The sequence below is a fragment of the Nicotiana tomentosiformis genome, chromosome 1 (assembly GCF_000390325.3).
Source record: "Nicotiana tomentosiformis chromosome 1, ASM39032v3, whole genome shotgun sequence".
In the NCBI taxonomy this organism is placed as follows: Eukaryota; Viridiplantae; Streptophyta; class Magnoliopsida; order Solanales; family Solanaceae; genus Nicotiana; species Nicotiana tomentosiformis.
The window spans coordinates 39,643,619-39,654,832 of NC_090812.1; the positions used below are offsets into that span (position 1 = coordinate 39,643,619).

The following is an 11,214-nucleotide window of genomic DNA, read 5'->3' on the forward strand; positions in this document are numbered from 1 at the left end:
ATCATACTGAAGTGTGTGCATATACACATACCCAAGATGAAGTGTACTATCAGTGTGACATACTTTAGGCAGCGTTCACAGAATTTAACTGTTAAATCTAAAATGTTAACAACCCTTGAAAATCAAAATTCCAATCCGCGCCAACACATTTAGACAAGTTAGGGGTCGTATGGAATTAGTTATTCTAGTATTATTCCTTATTGATAGTTTAGTACTATGTTGTATTAATCCTGGGATTGTTAATTTTACTGTTTATCCTCGGATAACTTATCCTGTGGCATGTATAAATTATCTTGATACTATTTTTAATCCGACGATAACTTATCTTAAGATTAGTAACCAAACAAGTGATAAGACGGTACTAATTTTTTATTCCAGGATTATTTTTGCTTATCCATCATTACCAAACGACCCCTTAGAATATAAACATAACTGATATAAAGCTAGCAAAAACATATACAATAAACAGTGATATGAGAGGTTGAGATACAGGCTGTTTTGTCTAATCAGTGATTTATCCCTCCACCCTGAGGTCATTCACTTTCAGAGTTACTACCATTTTCTTGTAACTCACTAGCTGCTTCAGTAAATTCAGCAATATTATTTTCATCATCATTGTCACTGTCATGTGATGATTTTTTGATGGTTGTATCTATAGCATCATATATTTCTTCAGCAGCTTCAATTTCTTCCCCTGTTTCCTTAAGTACCACTTGGGGAAATCTCAGGGGTTTCTCAGGCCAATCTTTAAAGAAAGAATTCATGGTCATAAACCTAAAGACCTGCAATAGGTGGCGTTTATCTCTCCGAATATCTGAACTCAATAGTTTCTGCAGTAGTGTTGGTTCTCTTGCGGTTTCTGTAACCTGACCTGCAGTAGAACCGTTTTGATCACGAGTATTTGATGAATCAGAGTTTCCAAATCTTCGTTTCTTGGAGAAGCGGTCATTTCGATTGAATCTTTCTCTTTTATTGAACTTTTTTTGGAACCTCTCTTTTCTACTCAGTGGCCTTTTTTGCTCCCTTCCATCCCCTTGTTTCTCAGAATCCGACAGATAGGACGATGGTATTTCTGCAACTTCACAGCCTAACTCAGCCTGCTTGGCTAGAATTTCCTTAAGTTGCTGCAAAAAGTTAAAATTAATTAACACGAATAGCAAGAGATTACCACATACACACAGATATACATGTATACAGGTATTTATAGTAAAACAAATTTACAAGATTCATGTCTTCAGCAACTTCTGATGACATCGGATACTATAGAAATGAGGATTATCAACATACCTGACGGCGCAACTTGGCAGCACATGAACTATCATCGGACTCTGCCGTTTTCTCTGTAATCTTCTGCAGCAAAGCATATTTATTCTTAAGATGTGCCACGTTTCAATATGACCAAGTACAGACATTATCTCAAGTACAGGTAACCAACCTTCTCAAGGTTTGATTTTGAGGGGTAATTTTTACGGCGTTCTTCCCGCCACCGTCGGATTTCTTGCGCCGAATAAGTCACCAAGAGAGACCTTTGCATCAAAGAGTAATATCCAAAGAAAAAAAATAAAAAAAATCAACAAAAAGTGAAAATAAAAATAAAGTACAAGGAAACAGATGAAACTTAAATGGATAAGACTTGAGAGCTAGCAGTTCAGAAAAACTAAATATCAACTACCAAAAGAACGACAATATCTAAAGATAAACCCCTGAACGAACTACAAAAATTAATAGAAGTTGATTAAACTGCTTTTTTTCAGAACAAAATTCCATCAAAAACAGAAATTGTCAGGGAAGCATCCATGCTATGCTAGCCTTCAGTCTTTCTTTTAATAAAGATGGTGTATGGGCCAACTTGCGTGCACCTCGACATTCCACCGGTACCTACTACCTTCCACCAGCACAGATACCAGGTACCTGTGAGCATTCAGTTTTACGAGGGCCTTCTCTTCTCCCATGTGACATGCAGAAAAACCAATTTGACTGTTGAAGGGCATTTGATATAATTGAATCATGAGTTGTTAATAAAATAGATCACATTTGACTTTATTGCTATGCAATCTAAAGAAAATCCTATTATCCACATCAAACATTTGCAGTTTTTGCCGATCAACTGCTTGAAAGCAAACTAATGGTGCCCAATGTCTCAAAAAAGGAAAAACCTAATCACCACGAACAGACAAGAAACCCGAAAAAGAAAAAGCTTTTGCACAACAATGTATTCAACAAGATTCTCAAAACCGGCCAAATGAATGTTAATAAGACTTTTCTTTCTTCTCCACAAGATGCAATATAAGATTGCACTAAAGCAGAGAAGTACCTCTTTTTCTCCATCTCAGGTTTCACTGAATTAGCAAGATTACTTTTTTTCTCCCCGTTTCTGTGATGACCTGAGAAGAAGGTGAGAATGAAAGTAGTTACTACAAATAACTCAAGAGCAATGTCACGCAAATATATAAATAGAACTGCTGTCCGTCACAAGCAGCTTACCAGAATATGTTAGAATTGATATCTGGAGCTTGTATTTACCATTTAAAACTAAATATCAGGTTCATGCGTGCAGAGCAATCAAATAATAGGACATGTTGGAATTGGCAAATCATATAGATGGGTAAGAAGTAAAATGAGCAAAAAACAAAAAGAACTCACCTTTTTCTAGGCTTTTATTATGAGTTGAGAACTTCCCTTTACCAAACTGGGACTTCATAGATCTGCAGAAAATGGAGATCAGGAAAGGAATAAAATGGATAAAGGCTACAAATAGAAAGAACAGACATAAATGAACCATAAGGGCCGAACATACTTAGCGCCATGCTTTTGATTCTTTGAGAAGTTACTATTGTAAGAATTTTGCTGGTTGCCTTTTGATTTGTTAAGCCCACCAACACATCCAGGGTTTACCTGCAAAATAGTTATAGAACTCAGTGTCATCGGAAGAAACATCAAATGCAAATAGCCAAATGGCCCTCGATTCTCCCGGAGCAAAAACAACTCTGTCCAAAACCATTTTCATGTTGTTAAACATATTTTTGGGGGATAATGATGGTGTCTGAATCAGCTTATGCGCCATCTCAACTATTCCACCGGGTACCTGCTATCTCCCAGGATAACTCTACCCCTTCAAGGATTAGGCAAATGAGAAGAAATCGCCTAGGTTTTTGTCTCTGCTGGGGTTTTAACCCACTTCAATGACTGCTAGGCCACATCTTTGGATGCATTTCATGTTGTTAAACTTTTACTCATAAATCAAGAAGACTTGTATGTCTATTTATTTATTTATCATCTATTTATTTACTTTTTCATTCATTCATTTGTTTAATTTTATTTTATGCAAAATCATATCATTGTGATCCTAGATGCACTGAGACTTGCCTATGACTGTGATTGATATAATATGAAGGTCTAACAGAAGATAACCAAAGAAACTATTTAGTAAAAATGCTTGAACACTTTCGAACAAACAACACAGCTGAAGTACAGCAAAAGAGACATGCAGGAACCAGGTGAATTCACCTGTGCATTAGCAGAAGAAGGAGCATTGAAGTTCTGAGTTCGTGGCTGCTGAACAACGCCAAAAGGATTCATCAGAGGCAACTGACCAAGCAATTGCTGAGTCGCATTAGGCATCTGCTCATAACCATTCATAGACTGCTGGACAGCTCCATTGGCATTCAAAAGACCCAATTGTGCATTCATAGCAAAGTTGGAAATTTGAGGCCCCATACCCTGACACACCCACATAGAGACAGGCTTTAGCAAACTTTGCTGGCCAGAACAAGCATCGTTGTATGAGCACAAGCAGGAATAGTTATCCTCTGTAAAGCAGCTAAGCTCCATTTACAAAAACACACAATAGTTATGTTCTGTAGAACATGTTAGAAGAGAGTTACCAATGACCGAGCTACAAGAAATAATGTCGTCATACAGCAAGGCTACAACTTAAGGCAGCATCCTTCACTAGTATAGAGTAAGATGATATTTTTGATAGTCATCCAGTTTACATCGTTCCCCAACATGCTACTAACTTATGAGGCTCATCATTATCTATCTATTCTTCATCATCTTGATTCTTACGAGGAAGGCAGCGTAAAATATATAAGATTTTCCAGTAGTACATACTGCAGTCGATAGAATAAAAAATCTAAGAGAAGGTGACCAGGAACTATTTAGTGAAAATTAGACCACTTCAAACACGCTATGCAGTTAAAGTACAGCAAAACAGAATGCAGGAACCAAGTGAATTCACCTGTGTATTAGCAGAAGCATGTGTATTGAAGTTCTGAGCTTGTGGCTGCTGAACAAAGCCAAAAGGATTCATCAGAGGCAATTGGCCTTGCAATTGCTGAGTCGCGTTAGGCATTTGCTTAGGAAAACCATTTTTAGACTGCTGGACAACTCCATTGGCATTCGCAGGACCCATATGCGCATTCATAACAAAGTTGGAACTTTGAGGCACCATACCCTGAGAAATCTGGTTTGAACAATAAGCAGAAACATACCTTAGTAAACTTTGTTAGGCTAAAACAAGCATCATATATGAGCACATCCAGAACAGGAATGGTGTTCCTCTATAATGCAGCTTACTCCAATTCACATTAACAATAATTATGTTCTGAAAGATGATGCAATCCTTTACTGGTACAGAGTAAGATCACACAATTCTTAGTCCTCCATTTAACAGCTTTCCCTAGCATGTTACTAGCTAAGGAGGCCCATCACAATCTATCTATGCTTCATCATCTTAAGGGAATAACAGCATACCACATATGGGATTTACCAGTAATACATACTGCACTCAATATATTAAGACGGTCTAAGAGAAGACAATAAGAAAAACAATCTAGTAAAAGATTAAACCACCAAGTGAATTCACCTGCGAATTAGCAGAAGCAGGAATATTGAAGTTCTGAGTTTGTGGGTGCTGAACCGCGCCAAAAGAGTTCATCAGTGGCGACTGCCCTTGCAATTGCCGAGTCGCATCAGCCATTTGCTTAGACAAATTTCCATTCATGGACTGCTGGACAGTTCCACTGGCATTCATAAGACCCAAATGCCCATTCATAGCAAAGTTAGGATTTTGAAGTCCCATACCCTGAGACACCTGATTTGGATACAGCGGAACATTCCCAGGAACAACCTGAGCAAACCCTGGCATTTGCATAGCCATTTGTAATTGCAGAAGCTGATTCAAATTTTGCATTGCAACATTCTGGTTCAAGAATTGAGGTGGATTAACAACATTTTGGGCCAAGAATTGACCTTTTGGTTGTTGAGAGTTAACATTATTCATCTGGTTCATTTGGAACGCGAAAAGCTGCTGAGGGGAAAATTGGGTATTTGAGTTGATGTTTGGAATTGCCATCTGAGGCTGAATTTGCATAGGGTTTTGCATAAAGCTTCCTGGGTTACCCATAATCTGACGAAATTTAATCAAGAAAACCCAAAGTCAAACAACAACAGAAAACTAAGATTAAATTAAAGATATAAGAAAATTAAATGGATGAGAACCTGCAGGGGAGCTGAAGGAGCAACTCCATTGGTCTGGAACTGAGAAGGGCGCTGAGGCCGTGGGTTTTGACCAGGGAACATGGTTCGTTGAAAAGCAACAATTATTGTGTATGTATGTATAACTGTAACACAACGAGGGAGACAGGGTTTTAGGACAGTTTAGGTTCCAGTTTTCTAGGGTTTTAGAGTAAGCGAATGGAAGTGAACTTCGTCGTTACGGTAAACCGAACCATCCGAAATCGAACCGTAAACTAGTAACTATATTAATTTTTACTTTTTATGGACAAAATGGTCCAAAAAAAAAAAAAATTCCTAGTATACTCTCTTTCAACTATCCGAACAGAAAAACCTCAAAGTTACCTTAAACGTCCAAAAATATCCATGTTTACTAATCTTAGTTAGTAGAGAAATTACAACTTTTTAACGACGGCGAACGTTTGGCAGACTAGAACAAAACATTTGTTTATAGGTGTGGTGGAATATATAATATTACTCAATTCTTAATTAGAGGTCTGATTTCAATTACTGTGAATAAAAAAAATGATACATAACATTTTCTCCTTTAATGTGATTGGATGGATATTAATTAGATGAATATGTTAAGTCATGGGAATAGGAAACACCATGGTAAGGAGCCTATTTTCTGTTTAATGGGTCATAAGTATGTGAGTTTGAATTAGTTGGGACAGTGAGTATGGAATACATATGATCATATAAAAAGAATTACAAAAAAATATTTATCTAAAAACTTTATTACTAAATCCAATTCAGTAATACTTAATAAAAACCAAAAACAAAACAAAATAAATAAATAAATAAAAACAAAATCCCCGCTAGTGTATTGTGATTGGACAAGGGGTGATGACAAATAATCGAAAATTGAATTAAATAATTTTTTAAATATTTTTATTGTTTGATTTTTAGTTTTAAAAACTGACAAAATTAGTTTTTTTTTTTGTATTATGTAAAAAAAATACTGAAAAAACTCGAGCCAAACATACTATATAAATATATATGTATATTTAAAAATTAAAACTACACATATATATATATGTATATTCTTATATAAAAAATTTAAAATTTATGGTACAATTAATCGTTTGTGCTATTGGTTTGTAGCATAGTTCTTTACTTTTATAGTAAATCTAGTTTCTAGCCTTTATAATAGAGTTTAACTTGTAATCTTTATTACAATAAGTCTAAAATTCTATTTCATCTTAAGAATAATTCGCTTTTAATTGTGTTCTTAAACTATTTATCACTTAATTCGATAATCACCAAGATATATTGATAAATGGTACATTTTTTTAAGGACTAATTGACTTGGTAATTTTATTCTGAAATATAGTGTTTGAATATATTTTTTGCAGTATATGCCAAATATTTTTAAAAAATAGTGAAAAATATATAAAAATCCAATAAAAAAACCACATTGGTTTGGGTTGATTCTAATATTTAAAATGGACTTAATTTATTTGTTTTTTAAGGAAAAAATAACGTATTGTTATGAAAATAATTATATTGTGAATGTTCATTTATTACTCCGCTATAGATAATCTTCCTGAAGAAGATTATCCATTTAGTACTCTGTTGAAGGTTATCTACAAGCAGCTGATGCAGGCAGGTTGCAAGCAGCTCAATGAAATGATTTGCAGCAGCTTCTTATTAAACAGGCAGGTTGCAAGCAGCTCATGCAGACAGCTTGCAAGCAGCTAAAGAAAAGCCTTGCAACTACTTCCTGAAAAGCCTCGCAGCTGCTTCTTTTCTTCTATAAATAGAGATGTTTTCAGTTCATTATATATATATATATATATATATATATATATATATATATATATATATATATATATATATATATATGAATTTGAAGTTGAATAATATATCAGTTTCTCTCTATACTTGTCTTTACTTTACTGTCTTTATTTTATAACACGTTATCAGCACGAGACTCTGCCATCTCGAGAAAATACTTTGAAAGTATCAGAGGTACGAACTTTCTTTTTCTAAATAATGTCAAATCTTTCTAAACTTGAGTTTGTAGCCCTGGATATATCGGGCAAAAGCTACATGTCTTGGGTGCTTGATGCCGAAATTCATCTTGATGCGATGGGTCTGGCAGACACCATCAAAGATAAAAATCAGGCATCAAACAAAGACCGTGCCAAAGCAATGATATTCATACGCCATCACCTTGATGAGGGCCTGAAAATGGAATATCTTACTGTTAAAGATCCAGTCATACTGTGGAGTAATTTGAAAGATAGATATGACTACCTGAAGATGGTCGTTCTTCCACAGGCACGTTATGATTGGACTCATCTAAGGGTACAAGATTTTAAATCTATCAGTGAGTATAATTCTGCTATGTTCAGAATTATTTCCCAATTGAAACTATGTGGTGATAATATTACTGATCATGATATGTTGGAGAAAACTTTCACCACTTTTCATGCCTCGAATATGCTCCTGCAGCAGCAATATCGAGAGATGGGATTCAAAAAGTATTCTGAACTTATCTCACATCTTCTTGTAGCCGAGCAACATAATGGGCTATTAATGAAAAACCATGAAAGCCGACCTACTGGTTCTTGTCCATTCCCAGAAGTGAATGAGACGAACTTCCACCAAGCTAAACGTGGAAGAGGACGTGGCCCCAGTCGTGGTCATGGCCGTGGTCGGGGAGAAAACTCTAATCGTGGTAATAATAATGCACCAAAGAATCATTCTCACCACCAGCAGTGGAAAAGGAAGGAACAAAAGCATGAAGCGGTGCAAGCAGCAAAGCCAGAAAATGCATGCTATAGATGTGGAGGAAAAGGGCACTGGTCACGTACATGCCGTACGCCAAAGCACCTGGTTGAGCTATATCAAGCTTCCCTGAAGAAGACAGAGAAAAATGCTGAAGCAAATTTTATTTCTGAAGATAATTTAGACTTCATGCATTTGGATGTAGCTGATTACTTTGCACTCCCAGAAGGAGAAACAAGTCATGTGATCGGTAGTGAATCTGTAGAGATGTAAATATTTTAATTTCTGTTATTTGTAGTAGATAGTATAGTTATGTAATTATTGTACATAAATAAAAGTTATAATGTTTACTAACATATTTATTTTGTTTATGTCATTTTGAAGAATATGGATAATCCTCAAATTATGTTTGGATCAAAGACCAATCATGAAGATATTTGTGTAGTTGATAGTGGAACAACTCATGCCATATTCAAAGATCAAAAATACTTTTCTTATTTGCATAAGGAAAAAGCAAATGTTTCTACAATTTCTGGTAATATAAGTTTGATTGAAGGCTCTGGAAGAGCTATTGTATTTCTGTCTAAGGGAACAAAACTTATTATCGACAATGCATTGTACTCCTCCAAGTCCCGAAGAAACTTGTTGAGTTTTATATATATCCGCCGAAATGGGTATCATGTTGAGACAATAGATGAAATGAATGTGGAATATCTTTGTATTACAAAGAATATTTCTGGCCAGAAATGCATTGTAGAAAAGTTACCAACTTTATCTTCTGGCTTATACTATTCAAAGATTAGTACAGTTGAAGCACACTCTATCGTAAATCAGAAGTTTACTGATTCAAATACTTTTGTGCTTTGGCATGGCCGTTTGGGTCATCCTGGATCAATAATGATGAGACAAATTACTGAAAATTCGAGTGGGCATCCATTAAAGAACCTGAAGATTCTTACAAATGATGAATTTTCTTGTGATGCTTGTTATCAAGGCAAAATGATTACTAGATCATCACCAATGAAGGTTGGCATTGAGTCCCCTACCTTTTTAGAACATATACATGGGGATATATGTGGACCTATTCACCCACCAAGTGGGCTGTTTAGATATTTTATGGTCCTAATAGATGCATCTTCAAGATGGTCTCATGTTTGCCTACTATCATCTCGCAACATGGCATCTGCAAAGTTATTAGCCCAAATAATTCGATTAAGGGCACAATTCCCAGATTATCCTATAAAAGCTATTCGCCTTGATAATGCTGGAGAATTCTCATCTCAAGCTTTTGATAATTACTGTCTATTAGTTGGAATAAAAGTTGAACATCCTGTAGCTTATGTTCATACTCAAAATGGCCTTGCAGAGTCATTTATTAAACGACTGCAATTGGTAGCAAGACCACTGCTTATGAAAATAAAATTGTCCACTACTGTTTGGGGTCATGCTATCTTGCACGCAGCATCACTTATCCGTCTCAGACCAACACATTATAATAAATATTCTCCGTCATAATTAGTTTTTAGTCATGAACCAAATATTGCCCATCTACGAATTTTTGGATGTGCTGTATATGTGCCAGTAGCACCACCACAGCGCAGTAAGATGGGCCCCAAAGAAGGTTAGGAATATATATTGGGTTTGAATCACCCTCTATTATTCGCTATCTTGAACCATTGACGGGAGATTTATTTACTGCTCGATTTGCAGATTGTCGATTTGATGAAATAAATTTCCCACAATTAGGGGGAGAGAAAAAGGAAATCAAAAGAGAAATTATGTAGAAAGTTTTATCATTATCTCACTTTGATCCACGTACCCCTATATGTAATCAGGAGGTTCAGAAGATCATCCATTTACAGAATATAGCAAATCAAATGCCAGACGCATTTACTGATTTGAAAAGGATAACTAAGTCACATATCCCTGCAGAGAATGTGCCTATCCGAATTGATGTCCCAGCAGGACCATCTATTAGCATGAGAGCTAGTGAACCTAAAGTACGCCTGAAGCGTGGTAGGCCTATGGGTTCTAAGGATCAAAATCCTAGAAAAAAAAATCGACAAATGATCAAAATGATATTATGAAGGGATCTCCTGAAGAGACTCAAGATCTGATTAGTTATGAGATTCCTGAAGAAATCAATAAACCCGAGGCTCAAGTGAGCGAGGAACTTTTAATAAGTTCTACTGGTGATGGGATTAATTTAAATCGATCTCAAATAGTGGTGGATAATATTTTTGCATATAATGGTGCACTTAACATTATGCAAGATAGTGAGGATTTTGAACTCGATCAGTCGAAGAATGTCAACAAAGATCAGATTGGCCAAAATGGCAAGGGGCAATTCAATCAGAATTGAATGCACTTGCTAAAAGAGAAGTCTTTGGACCAGTAGTCCAAACACCTGCTGGTATAAAACCAGTTGGTCATAAATGGGTTTTTGTGCGAAAAAGGAATGAGCAAAATGAAGTTGAAAGATACAAGGCTCGCCTTGTCGCACAAGGATTCTCACAACGACCTGGAGTCGATTATGAAGAAACATATTTACCCGTTATGGATGCCATAACATTTCGATATCTCATCAGTTTAGCCTTACGTGAAAGGCTTGAAATATATATGATGGATGTGGTTACAGCTTATCTGTACGGGTCACTTGATAATGAGATTTACATGAAAATCTCTGAAGGATTTAAAATGCCTGAAGCATATTCAAAATCTCGGAAAATGTACTCAATCAGATTACAAAGATCTTTGTACGGTTTAAAGCAATATGGGCGCATGTGGTATAATCGCCTCAGTGAATATTTGCTGAAAGAGGGTTACATAAATGATGTTATTTGTCCATGTATTTTTATAAAGAAAATGGCTTCAGAATTTGTTATACTTGCTGTTTATGTTGATGACATAAATCTTGTTGGAACTCCAGAAGAGCTCCAAAAGGCAATTGAATATCTTAAGAAA

At 35.8% G+C, this 11,214-nt stretch overlaps 1 protein-coding gene across 2 annotated transcripts; it reads right to left on the minus strand.

Moving 5' to 3' along the window:
• Positions 1-415: 415 nt before the first annotated feature.
• On the minus strand, positions 416-5,749 carry LOC104110318 (uncharacterized). 2 transcript variants are annotated; one of them, XM_009619780.4, is made up of 10 exons: positions 5,503-5,749; positions 4,868-5,410; positions 4,241-4,465; positions 3,508-3,720; positions 2,798-2,895; positions 2,644-2,705; positions 2,315-2,384; positions 1,436-1,526; positions 1,288-1,350; positions 416-1,124 (listed from the first exon to the last, which is right to left on the minus strand). In XM_009619780.4, the coding sequence occupies exons 1-10, from the start codon at positions 5,581-5,583 to the stop codon at positions 534-536; spliced, it is 2,037 nt and encodes a 678-aa protein (XP_009618075.1). In that variant the 5' UTR covers positions 5,584-5,749; the 3' UTR covers positions 416-533. The 2 variants fall into 2 exon arrangements, with proteins under 2 accessions (XP_009618075.1, XP_070037656.1); XM_070181555.1 differs by lacking the exon at positions 3,508-3,720.
• Between the last annotated feature and the right edge of the window lie 5,465 nt (positions 5,750-11,214).